Source organism: Propithecus coquereli, unplaced genomic scaffold (genome assembly GCF_000956105.1).
Source record: "Propithecus coquereli isolate 6110/MARCELLA unplaced genomic scaffold, Pcoq_1.0 Scaffold68, whole genome shotgun sequence".
In the NCBI taxonomy this organism is placed as follows: Eukaryota; Metazoa; Chordata; class Mammalia; order Primates; family Indriidae; genus Propithecus; species Propithecus coquereli.
The window spans coordinates 8,187,842-8,207,492 of record NW_012152840.1 but is presented as its reverse complement, the minus strand read 5'-3'; the positions used below and the strand labels follow the sequence as shown (position 1 = coordinate 8,207,492).

At 47.8% G+C, this 19,651-nt stretch overlaps 1 protein-coding gene across 11 annotated transcripts in view; it reads left to right on the top strand.

Annotated features, from left to right (window-relative positions):
• The window catches only part of MTSS1 (metastasis suppressor 1), a 155,645-nt gene extending 136,771 nt beyond the window's left edge, over positions 1-18,874 (top strand). For 7 of the 11 annotated variants that reach the window (XM_012660829.1, XM_012660828.1, XM_012660836.1 and 4 more), the window contains 9 exons: positions 2,815-2,972; positions 4,108-4,215; positions 5,507-5,604; positions 7,988-8,198; positions 11,411-11,530; positions 12,393-12,587; positions 13,815-13,988; positions 14,356-14,518; positions 15,945-18,860. In XM_012660829.1, coding sequence (XP_012516283.1) covers positions 2,815-2,972; positions 4,108-4,215; positions 5,507-5,604; positions 7,988-8,198; positions 11,411-11,530; positions 12,393-12,587; positions 13,815-13,988; positions 14,356-14,518; positions 15,945-16,645 — 1,928 coding nt within the window. In that variant the 3' untranslated portion in view covers positions 16,646-18,860. Of the gene's footprint in view, positions 1-2,814; positions 2,973-4,107; positions 4,216-5,506; positions 5,605-7,987; positions 8,199-11,410; positions 11,531-12,392; positions 12,588-13,814; positions 13,989-14,355; positions 14,519-15,944 lie in introns of all 11 variants that reach the window. The other 4 variants (XM_012660833.1, XM_012660831.1, XM_012660830.1 and 1 more) reach the window with 3 other exon arrangements.
• Positions 18,875-19,651: the final 777 nt, after the last annotated feature.

Genomic DNA, 19,651 nt, shown 5'->3' with positions numbered 1-19,651 from the left:
ACCAAAGTTAAGAACATTCTGGCGTCGTCTGCAGCCCTCCGTGTTTTGTTATTAGAACATCATGGAAGAGATTGAGAGACTTAAAATTAAAGAAGCCCCCTAGACCAACTCCAAGCCACGTGGCCTCACCTAGCAAGGCCCAGGACTGGCCAAGCTATTTTGTAGGTTGCAGAGGAAAAGCTAGTGTTTATAGTGTTCCAGAGCTTCCCTACCAGTGGGCTTGCACCGTGTGCACATTAAGTACATGTGGATTCAACTGCACAAGCCAGCGTTTTAAAACAGGAGAAGAGAAAACCCACAGTTTCACAGTGCCGGTGACGCCCAGCCTTCCCTCTGTGAGCCGTTGGCCACACGTGGTGCATCTCCATGAGAAGAACACTTGACCCCCTTGTAAGTCCCCACAGAGAATGGGAGGATGCTTTACAGGTTTCCTGTCTACTAAAGACATGTGAAACCAATGGCTCAGGTGGCCAGGTTAATGTATATAGGGGTGACTCTTCCTACATCCCTGAGGGAGAAGTTGAAGAAATGGTAAAGAATTACTCTGAGGAGTAGATGGTGACTAAATGGAAGAAAAAGTGAGTGAGTCACCTTGAAAATATGCTGAAATTTCTAGGTGGCATATTTCTTACATACAGCAGTCCCCGTCAGCCATAGAGAATATGTTCCAAGACTATGAGTGGATAACTGGAACCACAGATAGTACTGAATCCTGTATATATTACACTGTGTTTTTTTCCTATATGTATATACCCCTGATAATGTTTAATGTATAATTTAGACACAGTGAGAGATCAACAATAACTAAACAGAACAGTTATAACAGTATTCTGTAACAAAAGCTATGTGAATGTGATGTCTCTCTCTCTTCATCTGCTTTCTCCCCCGCCCCCCAAATATCCCTTGTACTGTACTTCAGGTACCTGAAGCTGCAGGAAGAAAAACTGTGGATACGGGGGACTACTGTAATGTAATTGTTGGATAAAATCCCTCCATGGACTTAGATGCTATATACTGTACACATCATACATTCGTACTCACTAGTGAGAGTTATACACACACAGTTGTGCATACTCTCTTTAATGGCCATCTAAGACATTTGGACTGCATATAATTTTCTCATTGTGTGCTAATTTAGAACTTACTGACTGCCTGAGAAGTAACTTTTTCTTACTGGACTACCTTTTCTATTGGGATATTCTTTAAGCCTAACTGTCTCTTGCTCCAAATTAAGCTTTCTCATCTGCTTATAAGAGAAAATATGGAATACATTCCCACATCTAAGACAATTTTCCCTGATGTTTTCTTTCTTAAAACCAAATGGTACATTGCATATAATGTTCTCTACATCATTCTTAAGAGAGGTGGATGGTAACAGGTAAGGGCCCTTCCTACAAGGTGGTAGAATTCATTCCCTCAGCTTGAGGCAGTGGGGCAGAGGAGAACGGGCTGTGTGGGCGCTACCCTGGCTCTGAGCCTTGCCCTCTGGGACCTTGGATGAGTCCCTCCACTTCTCTAGGTCTTGACCTTCATGGAAACGCAAGCATCTTGGCCCAACTGGATAAATCCCTAAGGCTCCTCCTAGCTTTAACATTCTGTGTTTAAAACTATTAGATAATTTTTGAGCACTTGGTTGTTGTACACACATGGCATTGTACTGGGGGCTGTGCTGGGAAAGGCCAAAACCCTGCCCTGAAGGAGTTTAGAAATTCTCTCTCTGGTTTGGGTGACACACCACATGGGGAGCCCAGTGTGGAAGCCCATGAGCTGGTTTCCCCTTGGTCACACCGCTGTCACCACCTACAGTTCAGACTTAGAGTAGCTGCTCCCTCAGGTGCAATGCCTGTTTGCCCATGTTTGTCTTCTGGTGCAGCAAACTACTTCTGCAAAGGGCCAAATAGTCATGGTCTCAGGGCCATGCTGTCTGTCTGTGTCACACTACTCCACTCTGCCACTGTTGGAAGAGCAGGTATAGGCAACACGTAAATGAATGGCTGTGTTCTAATAAAACTTTATTTACAAAGACAGTTTGCTGACCATGTTTTAGAGTTGTTTGAAAGGTTAACACCCTGTCTAAAATCTAGCAATGGTTGTCTCCACATAAGTGGGGTCTGTGGACCTGGCCAGACGATTCCCAAACATGGGCCAGGCACAGCAGAGACTCTACCTTCAATTTGGCACCAGAAGAGACCTGACTGAAGGTCTTTTTGTTACTGGGCTGCTTTTACAGGAAGAGCATTCAGGATTCTCCACTAGGGACTTAAACTAACTGACAAGGTTTCCCAGGGGCCCCCAGAGCCAGGAGAGCTGCTACTTGCCACCTTTGTCTTCAGGGACAGAAACTTCTGCCCAAACAAAGTCTCCTTGACTGAGGTCAACCCAACAAAGCCAGCTTGTGCCCATTTTTGGAAATGACCATAGCCCCTTACCTTGTTTCTACATCACTTAGCCTCTTCAGAATGTTCTAAAAAGAAGGAATACTGTCTGGCTATGTGTCTCAGGGTTGTGTTGGCAGAAGGCTCTGTGCATGTTATGAAAGGCAAGAAGGCAAGTCATCAAGAGCCACCCCAGGAAATTTTCCATGTTATGAATAAACAGTATAAATGTGCCCTTCGGGCATTGGAAATTGGAAATGGCTTGGCCTAGGAAAACAGCCACCTTTAATCCTTTTTGGGTATAAATAAATAATTTGTTTACGTCCTGGAAAATTGTGGATTTTGACTTCAGCAAGGACCCCAGGGAGGAGGAGTGCTTGTTCCAGAAGCTGGTGTTTCAGCAAGCCGTGCTTGGATCTTTGTTTTTTTTTTTTTGCAGGGAGAGGTGACATCCAGCCTCAGTTGGACAGCGCCCTCCAAGATGTCAATGATAAATATCTCTTGTTGGAAGAAACAGAAAAGCAGGCCGTCCGGAAGGCTCTGATTGAAGAACGAGGCCGATTCTGCACCTTCATCTCCATGCTGCGGCCAGTGATTGTGAGTGTGAAGGAGGCTTTCCTTCTTTATGGGTCACCCAGAGTCTGCTGCGTGTCTGGAATCATGGCAGTGGAGTCACCTGTACGACCAGTGATTCTCTGCGTGGTGCCGAGGGCACGTGGCCTTCTCCCCATTCACAGTTCTTAGCACCAGTTGTTCCACTTTACTTTTTCTCCCCAAGTCAGGAAGGCCCTAGAAGAGTGGTTCTCAAAGTGGGGTCCCCAGGTCTGCAGCATCACCTGGGAACTAGTTAAAAATGCAAGTTCTTGGGCCCAGCCCGGATCCAGTGAGTCCAAAACTCTGGGGGTGGGGACAAAGTCATTCGCTTTTTAAACAAGCTCTCCAGGTGATTTGGAGACTTAGCACTCAAGCTGAATACCAAGGAGTGACTGTGAGGTGAATGTAGGAAGAGCCTCCATGAATCAATTCAGACTGAACGTTTAAGTAAATCGTTCGCTTGCCGTAATTGGTAACTTCTGCTGTGGACGTTCTTGAATCTGATAAGGCACCAGCTCACTTGCCTCAGCCCTAGCAAAGCATCTGAGTTTGAGTTGTTCCCCTGAGCACAGAAGTTTTCCACGGAGTGTTCTTGCTGGGGCCCACGGTCCCAGTTTGGCAGTTTGGCAAAGTGAGTGGGATATTTCTTTAATAGTTCCCGCTCCCCTCTTATGTGTCATTTATTAAGTTGGTGGAAAAACAAAAGAAAGAGGGGGACGGTTAACCTCTGTTGAACACACATGGACTGCACAAAGGTCTGGACCAAGGTATCTTCACATCGTGTCATCCACTGGAGCTGAGCCGCCCCAGCAGAGGGCCTGAGCACGTGAGGGGGCCGTGCTGCGGGACGCCGTGAGGACGCACAGTCACACGGCCCGAGCAGGCCTGGCACCCCCCACACGTGTTCACCGCGGTCCCTGGCCCACGGGTCACCCCACAATGATGGCAGATTTCTTCTTCCTTTCCATTTCCCAAAAGCAAGGGCACGCAGTGCCTTCAGCAGAGATCTTCCAGTCCCACAGCGCCTTTTCTGAGCGGTCGAAAGGGTCACACGGTGACCCTAATAAAAACTGCTGGAGTAAGACGATGACGTGAATCGCTCATGACAATAACGCATTCTGAATGGCTTTTCCTCCAGGAGGAAGAAATCTCAATGCTGGGGGAAATCACCCACCTTCAGACCATATCGGAAGATCTGAAGAGCCTGACCATGGACCCTCACAAACTGCCCTCCTCAAGCGAACAGGTAGGAGTCGGGGGTTAAGCACTCAGGGGAACAAAACAGAAAGAGAAAAGTTCAAGGCCCTGAGTGTTGTTCCTCATGGCGTTTATCATACTTCAAATCCTGTTCATGTGTCACCATGTCCTTTATATTGTAATGTATGGTAATCATCACAGCTGGCCATTGTGTGGGACCTACTGTGTGTCAGGCACTGTTCCAAGGTCTTTACCTAGACTTCCTCAGTTCATCTTCATGTTTCGCCCATCTTACGGAGGAGGATGCGGAGACACTGAGAGACACAGTCACTTAACCAGGTTCACCTAACTAGTGAGCAGTGGAACTGGGACTTGAGCCAAGTGGTTGAGTCCCAGATCCATGCACTTAACCGTGGTGGTCATCCACCCTCTAGGAGTAAACCTTCACAGGGACATGACAGTGGTATGTTTTGGTTGTCATTGTCAAACTGTCTCCATGTCTCTCATTCTAACTGAGCAATGCATGGAGATCGCTCTAGTCTTATGAAAAAGATGACATTTTTTATGCTTTATTCATTTGGTTCATGTCACATATCACTATACCAAGTGTGAAGAGACACATTCGGTGCAACAGCTGACGAAGCACATGCCCTTTGTATACAATTCTTATGGATTCCTTGGAGAGCCAGCTCAGAAGACAAATTTGGGAGCTTGTATTTTCTGTTCTGCAGAATTGCTTTTATTAGACCAGAACATGCGTGCATTCACTCAATAAATAGCCATTTATTGAGTGCCTCTTATGTGAAGGAGAGGTGGACCTTGTGCTCAAGTGGCTCTTTGTCAAGCAAGGGAGGTGGCTGTAGGAATAATTGTGACAGATCTGGCTTGCTTTTGACTCTGTCGGGCTTTCAGATTTCTAGTCCTGGTCAAATAGGGCCCAAGTGACCACCAAACATCAAGTGGTTAAAGTGCACGATCAGTAAATCCGGAAACCGTTATTGCCTTTATGGTGCTGCCTTGGGTATAAATGGCTCTTGTAAATTGTTAAGGGGTCACTGTCGTTATTTTTTTTCTCTCCCTCTGATATTTCATGGTCTTCCTTGTCCCTCCCCACCCCCCCATGAATTATAGTTGTGCTTTTTTCAGAAAAAGGATTATGACATTGATGGGTTGGTGGTATAGTTCTGCAATAAAAGAAAAAACTTTTCAATTAACATTTTTTTTTCTTTAATTCCCACCCCCGTGATGGCAGCATTCTGATGTTATGGTGGGTGTTAAGATTTGATGGCTAATGTTTCCTTTCTTGGCACCTCACTTACCCAACTGGCTCTGTCCCCTAGGTGATTTTGGACTTGAAAGGTTCTGATTACAGCTGGTCCTATCAGACGCCACCCTCTTCCCCCAGCACCACCATGTCCAGGAAGTCAAGCGTCTGCAGGTAAGTGAAGGTGGGGTCCACGCCCGCTTTCAGGACAGGTCATTTTTCTTTATGCTAATGTGGGCAACAGAGCCAGTCTTTATCTCTTCGAATGGCTCATTTTCAACAGGAAATGGAGAGATGATCAGTGGAAAGATTGCTAGTGATTTTGGTCTCACTCTTTAGTCTCTGGATTAATTTTGGATCAGAAAGAAAACCCCATTAGCCCTAGACTAGTGGATGTACCTTACTTTTTCTCACTTGTATGTTATAGGGATTTTCCCATTTTATGAGAACGCATTGGTTCTCCTGTTTAGCAGAGTGAAAACCACAAGGACTAAAAAAAAGGTGAACCTCGGTTGACTCTTATTCAGGCTGAGCTCTTCGTTGCCAGAACAAATGAAAGAAGTAACAATGGCCCATGCCCTCATTTTCCACTCAGATTTTTGTCTTAGGGTTTCATAAGGTAAATAGAGTTCTTGCTCTGTCAGCCAATACTATCACTGCAATTACCACCCCCACCACCACTGCTCTGTTAACTAGTACCATTACCTATTGCGGCATATTCAGAATCATCTGGAATAGTTCTGCCTTCTGCAAAACTGTTGCCTAGCAGTCTTCTGTTAGAAGACCATTCTTTGTTTTCTGACTAGGAAAGTTCATTCTCCTCTTCTCGAAAAATGGAAGCATGATGTATCGCTTATCTTTCTTGGTATACTAGTCCTGCTAATCTTTTTATTTAAGTTTTCAAAGCCAAATGAGTTTCCACTTTGTGTGTATTAGCATTGAGAAAAAAGAGTAGGATGGATCTGCTGAATTTGTACATGGGGATGTCCGTGTATACCCTGGCGTGTGTTTCTTTTCACACTTGAGCTTGTACAATATACACTTAGCAGGAATTCAGACTTAAGATGCAACACCCTGATGTTCTGCCCCTGAAGATGTTGATTGGTTTCTTGTCATCTTTCATAGGCTCTGTGGGATTGTTGGGGGGGGGGGCACGTGGGGGGAGAGAGAAACAAGCCTATTTTCTTTTCGGTAGCCAAGAAAAATTTCTTTCATTAGTGTAAAACGAAGTTGCATGGGTATCTTTTCTTCCTTATAATTTTAGTTTAAGTAGAAAACCACGTTGCACTGACATTTGCAACTATGAGGGCGCTGGGCTGGAGCTGTCCTGAGCTTTACTGCCTGTTCCCAAATGCCCTCTTCTGATTGATTGGTGAGAAAGGCAAAAATCATGATATTTATCCCTGATAGCTACGATTTCCTCCAGCATATTCCCCTATATTCATCTAGACATTTGCACCATGTAATCCTAGCGTGGGACAACCACGCCATCCTTGACTACCTTGTTAGCTGCCAGAGTTTGTAAAACAAAATCTCTTGCAACATTAGAAGCAGAAACCACAAACTTTCTAATCCCAGGCTGGGTTGTTTATGTCATCCCTTCAGGTGCTTCTACAACTGCCCTTTATATATTTCAACTCTGCTTGTTTGGACAATGGGACTCTGTTCAGTTTTCTGTTTTTCATAATTTGAGTTTTCTACAGCTTGTAGAGTGTGTTTCTTATGACTGGAGATGGAATGCAGACAGAACACCCAGCGGGGGTGTGTCATTATTTTGACATCCTGTTTACTGTTCCATCTCAGAAGCAAACAGTTGAGCATTGATTGCCTTTAGTTACTGAAAGCTGCCTGCCTGTTGCCAGGTGTACTATTATACCAGACCCACGGATAGTTTAACAGAGAAACACCTGGGGTCAGGGTAAAACCATTAATGAAAGCATCACTTTGTCAATAAAAGATAACACACATGCACGCAAACGTACTGAGTTGATTTGCTGATGTTCTCTCTGGTGATCCTCACCAGGCACCCCCAGGATGAAATCACTGCAGGGAGTCCATCAACGGTGGTTGGCTGTGTCAACCTCGGTCATCTGGATCCAGATGGTCCATCTAAGGACATTCTGACCAGGTCATGCTGAAACCTTAGTGGGTTTTGCCACAGGGTCATGGTTCCTGCAAGCAGATGAGTGGATAAGATTAGCTCTGTCCCGGCTGGCATCGGCTGCCCTAGCCTTGGTAGTAGACGACATAGCAGAGCTGATTCTAGCAGCACTTGATTTTTAGCATCCCAGACCCCCATCGTCAGAATGCCATGTTGCACTCAGAGACCTGAGTCCTGATGGCTATTTTTCCCCCTGGCTAATGTGAAAAAAACCTTTTGTTTACCAGCTTAATGACTTGGTGTTCTGAAGCAAGTCTCACAGTTTGTGCTGCTTCTGAGAGCAGAGAGTTGATCGCATTATGCTCTGCTTCTTCTTCCTCTGCCCCTTTTGTCTGTCTCCCCTTCCTCTCACCCCCTCTTCGCCTTCCATGCCTACCACCTCTGCCCGTCCCACAGCAGCCTGAACAGCGTCAACAGCAGCGACTCCCGGTCCAGCGGCTCCCACTCGCATTCGCCGAGCTCGCATTACCGCTACCGCAGCTCCAACCTGGCCCAGCAGGCGCCCGTGCGGCTCTCGAGCGTGTCCTCCCACGACTCAGGATTCATATCCCAGGACGCCTTCCAGTCCAAGTCACCGTCCCCCATGCCGCCAGAGGCCCCCAACCAGGTAAGGGAGCCCTGGACTCCAGGAGCCGCCGTCACACCTGGTGCCCTGACCACCGTGAATGGCCGGAACCAAAGAAGGGCCTCCGTTTGGACAGACCCCTGCCTGCTGACTCGGGAAACCCCTGGTTTAATTTCTCATCATCAGCTGTGTTTTTCCCCAAAGGGAGAGAGACTGTAAGTTGGGTTTGACGCCCGTCTCCATGGTGGTAATGGTTGAGTTACCACATTGATTTGGGGAGCTCTCCCACGTAAGTAGACAGATTAAAAGAACTTGGCCATTCTCTGGTGACGCTGTAAGTGCCCAGCCTAGCGTGATGCTGTAATTAACAGGCATCGGGGCAACAGGGACACCCTCAATTGTCCCTCTCAAGTTCTCCCTGAATGGCTGAGATTTTATTGTTTAATAGTAGCGCTTCAGACGCCCTTTCTTGGCACTCTCAGGTTCCCTTTATCAATTTGCATTGAGGAGGAGAATGAATCATCAGCCTCTGCAGATGATTCTGTTGGCAGTTTGATTCTGGAGAAGGGGTGGTGTGGGTTCGATGGTGCTATGTCCAGCCTGGCCCTATCGTTCCAGCCGGAACCGAACGCGAGAGCTGGGGAGAGCATCGGAACACCCTTCCTGTGCATTGTCGGTGTATGTGACCCCCTGTCTGTCCTCTCTCCCTGAGTGCCACTGGGTTGGCCTCTGGCTGAACACTTAGTGAGCAGCATCCAGAATGCTGGGTGCCCCACAGCGCCACCTGCTGGGAAGCCTGTGCCAGAGCGCTGCAGGCCTCGCCTCAGCTCAGCGCTCCCTTTAGCATTTTTCAGCCATCCTGGGACACTGTGGCCACTCTGTCTTTTCCTTGGATGGACACTCAATTTCAAACGGAAACACTCAGAGCCAAGAGCCACGGCTCTGGTTTTAAAGCGCTTGTCCCAGCTGGGGTGCTTTGGCTTGGTCTGTGAGGTGTCCCCCAGCCCCGCCATGTGCTGTGCTAAACCATACCTGTGTGACCTGTGAGCAGAGCGTGAGCGGTGAGAAGGCGAGCAGGAGTCTGCGGTTCCTCTGAGGCTGTTCTATGTGCCGCATAATTGTGCATTTGTTTTTAATCAACTGAAAATTAACGTGGTACTGTGCACTGACCCCCCTTTCTAAAACAGAGAGGCACGTGCTTTGGCCTTCTCATTCCAAAACCGCGTGTGTGCACTGGGGCTGAAGCCGAGTGTTTCTGCTTCCGATAACGTGGAGGGAAGCAACAGGGGTGTGTTGGGTTGACTTAAACATGAAAGCCTGTGCCCAGGACATGCTTGGCTAGCCACTCTAGGCTGGTTCTAATGAGCTCAGGGATGCTGAAAAATTTAATAGAATTCTATCTTTAAACAAAGGCCTTATGGCTGCTTAGAATGATAGAGGGGAAATTGAAGGAAATTGTAAAATCACGTGAGCCAGAGGTACAGTCTCCTGAAGGTGGCTTTACTGAGGGTGGGAGGATGGGCGCACACCCCTAGGAGGGGCAGGAACCCTTGTCTCCCAGCTCAGTATACAGCTCTAGACCAAGGCCAAGCGATGGAGTTTGTTCAGAGTCCTCCCGTTTTCCTTCCTCCACTGTTCCCGATTGTGCGTTAACCCGCCTGTGCCCGGGAATGGGGCCGTGTCTTAAGCGAGGGTCTCACCCTAGAGCCGTTCACTCCATCTGGAGCAAGAGGTTCTTTAGAATAAATGAGCAGAAGTCAAAAGAAATTGGGACCTACAGTCCTGGGGCGGGTTGCTGGTTTGTTTTTTCAAGTGTACCATCTTGAATTAGAGGAACCAAGATAAACAGTCCTGATAAATTATAATAAGTGACTCTTACATCTAAAGATGAAAAAAAATTGAGGCTTAGAGGGCTTTAAGTCCACAGTCACTCACCTGGGAAGTGGCAGAAATATGACTTCAAACCATAAAACTGCAGGTCCTGGGCTGCCAAGCAGGCGCTGCGCACAGGGTGCAGCAGGGATGTCTGTCTGCTGCGTAGCCTCTCCTCGCTTTAGCCCCGCACGGCCCCACGCGCCGATGTCTTCTTGGTTCCTTGCCCTTTCAGGACGGGAAAGCTAAACCTCTGTCCCTTTCTTTCTTTTGTGGGTGAAAGGCACAGAAACGTGAATCTGGCCTCCTTGATAGCGCATACAGGAGCACTTTGGGGGAGATCCCAGTAGAGAAGAGTGGGCTGCACTTGGTAAGCCAGGGAGCGCAGTTAACAGTGAAAAAACTTAAAAGTATCTGGGTGGACACAAGGCAGCACTGGGGACCCAGTTTACATGAAAGAGATGGTCATTGTCGCTCATCCATTTAGTATTTTTTAAGCACCTGCCATGTGCCAGGTCCAGGACTGGAAACTCAGGGTAACGGTGAACTCACAGGAGCCGTCCCTCTGCCTCAGCCGAGTGACAGGAGGCCAAGCTGGGAGCACGTGCTCTGGCTGACATTAGGAGCCTGGCAGGGACCCAGGTTTAGTATAGATCAGCATGAAGGTGTTTTCCCAAGAGACCTCTCCAGACGCTTCATCCCTCCCCACGGTGGCCACCAGGAACATTGCACTGACCACAGGCCTTCCCTGCCCCAAACCCCCAAATCACTCTTTGGACAGAGAAACCTGAAGATGTGTCTTGCTGGAAACCCTCCCTTCTGGACCCAGAGGCTGCATTTGATGAAGGGGGAGTCCAGGAAGTAGAGCCATTGTAGGCAGACGTGTAGCAAAAGCCCAAGCCAGGGGTCAGCCTCACGTGGTAAATAATGCCTGTGCCCATGGGAGTCGTGACAGGCAGGGCCTCCCTGGGGACCTGGGCCTGTGGCATGCGAAGAAAAGCCCAAGAGAACACAGCATTGCGGGGACTTCAATGCCATGACCGGGCGCCCCAGTGCCAGGCGCACTTCTGGGTGCCAGCAAAGGACACGAATCTGTGTCCTCTGTGGCCCTACAGTCTCACGGGTCTAGGGCTGGCTGGGTGTCATGCTTCCTTTCAAGGGCTTGACAGCCTCTGTGTGGGTGCAGCTTTGGGGAGAAAGTAACCCTAACCCTCTGCTTCTCTCATTCTCCCCTCTTCTGTGTATATGTCTGTCTCTCCCTCTCTCTGTGCGTGCCCTCCCGACTCCCACCCCCCACTTCTTTCTGTTTATTTATTATTATAATTTGGTGGCGTGTGGTTCGGTTTCTGTCCGATTCCCTCGTGTGGCCCTCCCTGCTGCAGAACTCGTCCAGCTCGGCCTCCTCCGAAGCCTCCGAAACCTGCCAGTCAGTGAGCGAGTGCAGCTCTCCCACCTCAGTCAGCTCGGGCTCCACCATGGGCGCCTGGGTGTCCACAGAGAAGGTGACCGCCCAGGCGGCAGCCACGGCGGCCCTGGTCTCCCTCCTCTCCTGCCCCCTGACCCCTGCCTGCTGCTTACACAGGCATCACAGACACAGGAACCTGGAAACTCAGAATCGACACCAAGCGTGGGCCCCTCTTGGGGACAGAGGGTGGGACGAGGCTGAGGGTTTTTTCTAGAATGAGCGCCTGGCTGCGGAACAATGACCGTGTGGTCGTCCCGAGGGAGAGGAAGGGGTATGGGGAATTTGGAGGTGTGAAGGCATCTTCCCAGATCAGGTGTTGTGTGCATATCCATCCATCTCTCCCGCCCTTCTCTGGCCCCCAGCGGACCACTGGACAGGACGTGTCACTGTGTCAGAGGCTGTGTGCTTTTCTGCCTTTAGTTTGCAAACCTCTTCCGCTTCCCTTGATTCAGAATCTGCTCCTGATCCATGTGATGATTTTGGAAACCTAGAATGAACTGATTCATCTGAAGCTGCTTTAGAATTTTTTAATTTGCATAATGAGATGAGCAAATCACTATCACCATGAAGTTAGGCTTCGTTAGTTACATAATCAAAAACCATTAAGAATGCCACCAATTAAGGACACTGATCAGTTTCCAAACTATTCTCGATGTAGGTCAAATATTTCCTTGACTAAATACTTATTTGGTGTCAAATACATGTGCATTCTTTGCACCTGGCTCTTTTCTCTTGCATCATGGGTCACCTGTGAGCAGCAGAGCCCCATTTGTTTTATTTATAAATATTGAGGTTTCCCCCTCCCTTGAATGTCAATGCCATCTTGTACCCCCCACACTCATCCTGTTATATTAATTTTTTTTTTCCTTTTTTCCCCCCCTTGTTTGTTTTGTTTCCAGTTGTCTAACGGGTTTTCTCACTGTAGTTTATCAAGTGATTCCCACGTGGGGCCCGTGGGTGCAGGCCTTTTCCCCCACTGCCTGCCTGCCTCCCGCCTGCTCCCTCGGGTCACCTCTGTCCACCTTCCAGACTACGCTCATTATTACACCATTGGGCCCGGCATGTTCCCGTCATCTCAGATCCCTAGCTGGAAGGTTTGTGTCTCTCCTCCCCGCTCCTGTCCTCTCCTCCTGTCATTGCCTCTGTGCTCACCCCTCTTCTGTTCCACCATCCTCACCCTGGTTCTCCCCTCACCCTTCCTTTCACACTCTGCCTTCTTCCCCATAACGCCTCTCCCTCAGTAAATTCCCGCTGGGGGAGAACCGAAGAGCAGCAGGCAGCTCCAAGACAGCGATTTCCTCATGGCGCTGGGCTGAGGAGTCTTCCTTCAGCGAAGTGTGGGCAGCCTCTGCAGACAGCGGCCCAGTTCAAAGTTAAAAGGCCCAGTTCCGCATCAAGTTGACACCTGCTGGGTTTATCCCCCTCCTGGGGCCCACCTGAGGGTGTCAACATTATCAGAGGCAGCTCTAGGCGGCTGGGAGGGACTGTCCTCCTCAGCTGTGCTCCCCAGACGTTTCTCCTAGTGAGTGCTCTGCTGGGCTATGGGAACAGAACCATGACCCAAAGTATGTTTTGGATCATTGCGTTCAACTTACAAATGTATGCAGACTTTATTTTCAGTCTTGACTGTTTCATGTTAAAGCATAGTTACTTTAATATAAAAATGAAGTTTTAAAATTATCTCCTGGCAAGTTCAGTGAGTGCTCCAGGGAGATACTATACTTTGTTTTGAGAGGAGGACCCAAATGTGAAAAGTAGGCCCCTCGGCTGCCAGCTTTTTGGGCAGAGTTTGACTTCAGCCCTCACAGGTTGCATGGACTTCTCAAGATGCCTCAAAATCTTTCTACTGACCCTGGGAGCCTTCCCTTCCTAGCTGGGGACATGAGAGGACAGGGGTCCCAATGTGCCTTTTGAGGCCAGATTCCCAGGAATCAGAGGACCAGCTGTAGGGAGAGTGGCTGGCGTCGCCCTAGTGCCCCCTGGTGGCCACTCCACGAACGGGCTGTCATCTTGGTTGCTAAAGGAGACAGAAGGGCTGGACGTGCTCCCCTGGCTGGTGCCCTTAGCATTTGTTGGCCACCTCTTGGTGACTGTTAACTAAGAGTCTCCTGCTGCCTGCCTGGTGGGTGAGGGGTTTTAATCTTTGGGCAGAAATGAGGAAAAGGGAAGTACCCAGGAGGCCCGCAAAGGGTTTTCCACCCCCTGCCTGGCCCTGCAGAGGCCTGCTGGCTTGTCCCAGCCTGAGCTTAACCCCAAGGGTCACTGCAGCCCTCCAACTGGCGGCAGAGGCTGTGGCCCCTGATCACACTTGTTCTGCTTAGGACTGGGCTAAGCCAGGACCCTACGACCAGCCTCTGGTGAACACTCTGCAGCGCCGCAAAGAGAAGCGTGAGCCGGAGCCCAACGGGGGAGGACCCCCTGCTGCAGGCGGCCCACCTGCCGCGGCCGAGGAGGCTCAGAGACCACGGAGCATGACTGTGTCTGCCGCCACCAGGGTGACACTCTTGTTCTCTATAGTTTGTTGGGTCCATTTAGGCCTAACTGGGGGCTGAGGCAGCCTTGCAGCTGGAGGGACCTGGGCTCCATTCCCTTACTTCCTGTTCTGCAGCATGTAGGAGTCCCCTGGGGAAAAGCTTTGTGTGGGAACCAGACCTATAGAACTTTCTAGAGCCTGGGTAGGACCCAAGCAAGTCAGTAGCCCCCTGGGCCCACAGAAATGTGCTGCTCACAGGACAGAACAGGAGTGGTATTGAGTGCCTCTCAAAAGCGACGTATGGACTGGCTCTGGGGACACCAGGCTGGGGTTCGTGGCCCTAGTGGCTTGTCTGTAGGGACACCGTCTCTCTCTCCTCCATCCCGCAGCCTGGTGAGGAGATGGAGGCTTGTGAGGAGCTGGCCCTGGCCCTGTCGCGGGGCCTCCAGCTGGACACCCAGAGGAGCAGCCGGGACTCGCTTCAGTGCTCCAGTGGCTACAGCACCCAGACGACCACCCCGTGCTGCTCTGAGGACACCATCCCCTCCCAAGGTACGGGGCAGCCTGGTGTTGCCGTTGGACTTTCTGAGCAGCACCAGGGAGGAGACGGAGAACTGGTAGTCCATTTTAACCACAGCTTAACCCCTGGCTAGCAGAGGGGTGCCAGAATTGTTCTCATCGTCCGGGTGTGCGGTGGAGAGTTGATCGGCAGTTGTCAGGCAGCTGCCGTGTGAGAAAGGGACCTGGACTTTTCACAGCTTTTTTCATTTTTCACCATCAGGGTGAATTTGAATTGAGACACATGCTGTTAGTAATAGCTTCGTTTTTGTTTTAGCACTTTGTGCTAAGTACTTTATATTTATTTTCCCATTGAATCTCTGCAATCTCTTGTGGGATAAGTGTTTTCTCCCCATTTTACAGATACGGAAACTGAGGCTCAGTAACTTGCTCATGTTCACACAACTAATAAGTAGCAGAGCTGGAGTTTGAACCTAAGGCATGTTAGAGTCTCACGCCCAAACTCTTAAGCCATGCCAGCCAAACTCTCTCAAACCTGCCTCACCCCCATCCCCACCACACACACCGTCCAGGCAAAATGAAGATCTCTGTAGCTGGAACATCTATGACAATTGACCGCAAGCTGTATGCCATCCATCAGTCAAAGCCTCTCTAAGACAGTGAGTCTCCCTGGATGGTGATTTTGGTCCCCCAGGGGACATTTAACTGTGTCTGGAGACATTTTTGGTTGTCACAACTAGAAGGACGCTGCTGGCATGTAGTGGGCAGAGGCCAGGGATACTACTAACCATCCTGTAATACCCAGCACACCCCCATCCCCTGCACAACAAAGACTCCTGTGGCCCAAGTTGTCAGCAGTACTGCTGTTCAGAACCGCTGCTGTGAGATTTTAGTCTTTAAGCTTCCCCTCCCCGTCGCCCTGAGACTGGCATTGTGCCATTTCTTCAGAGGAAGTGAGCACATGGCACTGATGGAGCCTGTTACTGGACCTTGTTGTAGGGACTCGTTGCCAGTAGCTCCATTCTTTTTCTAGCCCTCACCTAACTAGTTAATTATCGGGGAGATGTTAAGGCCTGTGCTAGTGTGTTCGAGGTTTGTTTCTCATGTTGAGTTCCAGACAGGAGAATGATCTCCTTCATCCCCTTACTCCTCCCAGAGATGCCTGGAGGTAGCTTTGCTGCAGCCCGGCAGTTTTACATTCTGCCCCACTTGATGATATTTGAGTGCCTTCCATGGCCAGCACCGTTCAGGTGCGCAGGGCACATCCACGCACAAAACGGAGATCCCTGCGGGGGGTTCTCTGTTGCTGAGGCTTGCTAAGGATAGTACAGAAGCCTGGGGAAGCTTCGGATCAGACAGTGTGTGTATTCTGCTCCGTGTGCTTTTTGTCCTCCCAGCATGGAAGAATCAAAAAGCAAAGCTGCTGTCTTGGCTATGTCTAATCAAACCCTATCATCAGTTTCAGATTACGATTATTTCTCTGTGAGTGGTGACCAGGAGGCAGATCAGCAGGAGTTCGACAAATCCTCCACCATTCCGAGAAACAGTGACATCAGCCAGTCCTACCGACGGATGTTCCAAGCCAAGCGCCCAGCCTCGACCGCTGGCCTCCCCACCACCCTCGGACCTGCTATGGTCACCCCAGGGGTTGCAACCATCCGCCGGACCCCTTCCACCAAGCCTTCTGTCCGCCGGGGGACTATCGGAGCTGGTCCCATCCCCATCAAGACACCCGTGATCCCTGTCAAGACCCCAACCGTCCCAGACCTCCCTGGGGTGTTGCCAGCCCCTCCGGATGGGCCAGAGGAGCGGGGTGAGCATAGCCCCGAGTCGCCATCTGTGGGTGAGGGCCCCCAAGGTGTCACCAGCATGCCCTCCTCAATGTGGAGTGGCCAAGCTTCCGTCAACCCTCCACTTCCAGGCCCGAAGCCCAGTATCCCCGAGGAGCACAGGCAGGCGATTCCAGAAAGCGATGCTGAAGACCAGGAAAGGGATCCCCCAAGTACCACTGTCTCCCCAGGCCAGATTCCAGAGAGTGACCCTGCAGACCTGAGCCCGAGAGATACTCCACAAGGAGAAGACATGCTGAATGCCATCCGAAGGGGCGTGAAACTGAAGAAGACCACGACAAATGATCGCTCAGCCCCTCGCTTCTCTTAGGCTCTCTTAGTCTCATAAGAAACGCTGCCAGTGGGGAATGAACTGTTTAATTAATAAAACCTAATTTGTCTTGATCCATTCCAATCTATAATCAAACAAAAGATTTTGTAGGCAACTCAGAATACAGCTCTTTTGAAAGTACTCAACACCTTTAGATAAGAATTAAAAGCAACATATGTAACTGACATAATCTTGATCTTTTAATTTGTAAATATTGACAATTTTCTTTCTGCACATTTTAATCTTAGTTTCCCTTTTGATTTTTCTGAAGGTGCCAAATTCCATTTAACTTTTTTACAAGTCTTTGTAAAATTTTAAATGCATAAGGGGAGGGTTGGGGTAGGGGAACCATGAAGTAGTTAATTTCAGAAAAGAATTTACTATACTTCACTCTCTTCTTTTTTTTCTGCAAGCTTTTGTAGATGCATTGTAGTAGTCTAGCTTAGAAGCAAATTCAAGTTATTTTAATGTACAAACAAAATGGGTAAGAGGTAAAACCCTCAGTTAAATATACTGTGTTCTGAGGGAAAAAGCAGGAGTAACAATTGATGAGCAATATTCAGAGTGAAGTAAATCTGGAAATGGTAGACTGTGTTGGGATTGGGGGGAGGGCCATGGGAGGGGCACACTGTCAACATAACCGATCCTGTCACATTTAAGAGTAGCCTCGTAGGTTGAATTTCTAGTAGCTTCATGGTAAATGCATCCAAATAAGCCATACTGGATTGCAGTGTTTGTTTCTATAGGGTATTTAAGGACTTCCTTTCTCCCACGATTCCTCTTGACTGCACACAGCACCCACCTCCAGTCCCGTGCATGCTGCTGCCACTGGGTAGACGTAGAATGCCCCACTTTAGTTCTCGTTGATCGTACTCACTTTCATTGAATCCAAATACATCCAAAAGGGTAAGGCAGTTTAAAAAATGTGAAAACATTTTAAAATGATAGCAGGGAATTCTTAGATATAGCAAATGCCTTTTACTTAACCGTGCCCAGCAGGCTGGGTGCATTGAAAAGCCCAAATATTTTGAAAAAACTCGAGTGGATTTAACAAGGGTAACCAGCTTGGAGTCTAGCAACTTGCCAATGTGTTTACCAATTGGGGGCTCGTTTTTCTTATCTTCTTTTAAATCAATAGCAGTTAATTGGCTTCATATTAAACATTGAAGAGAGAAGGATTTGTTTATTGTCACTGGGAATCTGACCACTATACTGTCCTTTTTTGTATTCTAGGTAATGTTTTTGGAATGGATTTCTCTTTTCTTTTTTAAGTGGAAGTTAAATTTGTTGTAATGCCCATCCCTTAAGGCCAACAGAGATTTGTAGATTTAAAGGGTTCACCTTTGGGGAAGGCAAGAGTGTTTAAAAAAGAAAACAAGCCCCTTTAGCAGTTGGGTCAGTTGACAGAGCACATTTGTGACCACACTTCTCAAGGAAGTGAAGTTTGGTGGGTCCTACACACCCTGCAGATTTCTGTTGGTTCTGATCCTCAATGACATAATCTTATGCTTTAATACATAACCGCATTGGATGTGAGAGTAACGTACCTGTATAGTCACTGTTTTATATATTAACATTTAACACTGCTGTGATTGCTCAAGGACATTTTATGTTATGGCTTTAAAGCAAAGGCATGGTTATTAGAAACTATTTAAGCTTTTTTCTTTGAAAAACAAGCTCCTTTTACAGAATATAAGCAACAGTAGTGCCTGTGGTTTAGCCCACCAATCTTGATGACTAAAAGTAGCTGATGCATTGTGCATATGATGCTCGAGATGGTTTTTGCAAAAGCAGAAATCGCTGCAAGGTAATCACAATAGATAAAAGTGGTATTTTAAACCTTTGAAATAAATGGATGTAACTGTACCTTGGTACAGCTTTTCACTTGTTTAGTTTTTAAACGTTAGTATAATCAGAATAAATATAAAATGTTGCCAAATTCAATGTAGAAAGAATGTGACAAGACACCTTGGGTAGTTCTGTTTGTGTTTTTGCATATTGTAAAAGCAGTGTCACAGCTAAAAATAAAGAAATCCTTTCTAAAGGTAAATTATTGTGGTTTAGTTGCTAGTTTGTACTGAGAGTTGACCTCTCCCTGTGCAGGTTTTTGTTCTAAACGTGTATAAATAACAATTGTGTAACGTGTCTCCCTTCTACATTGTAACAATTGCTTCAGCCCACGTTATAAATAAAGAACCACTAGAGAAAAAAAAAAGTTCTGTATTTCAAGTCTTGTTAAAATTCAGGTTGTCTTAGTCAAATGTTAGAAGATGGACTGAGACTCAAATTGAGCTTACTTGTAAAACTGACAAAATACTATTTCTGTGATGGTCGAGCCATAAGAACACTAGTTGCCTGAACTATTATTTGAGAACAGTTCCAATGAGTTAACAAGAACTAAAAGCATCCATTTGAGGTTGGCAGTTTTAAAAACTGTTTTACCTTAAAAACAAAGATGTCTTGAAACATTTAAAAGAGTTCCGCTACACCCTTACCTTTGCGCCTGCAGACAGTCTAAACTATGGTAGAGGAAGCAAAGCTGGAAAACTGGCTCTAAAATAAGTGTCACAAAAAGTTTCATCCTGGATTGGACACTTGAACCCCAACCATCTGAGGGAACTCCATAAAATCCATGCTTATTTGTTGGCTATGTGCTTCTTAGGGAGAATTGTCCTTTTAATAAAAACTAAAATCCCCCATTACTGGAATCTTTAGAAAACCCAAAGGGTATTCTAAGACCTCAATATTTCTCTCTTCAGCTTTGCATGCTCCTTCCAGTCACTACAGGTAATTAAGCCTTCAACTTGAAGGTTTGTTCACCTCAGTCTTCGGAGTAAATCTTGTATCTGGTTCTGCTGCAAAGTTTTCCCTTACTGATAATGTGCTATTAATATGATTTCTTGAGGAAGAGAACACATCTGACTGACTACATTTCACATCATTTTCTTTACATGCACAACTGATAAGAAAACAATGACAGCCGCATGTCACTTGGCATCATGGTAA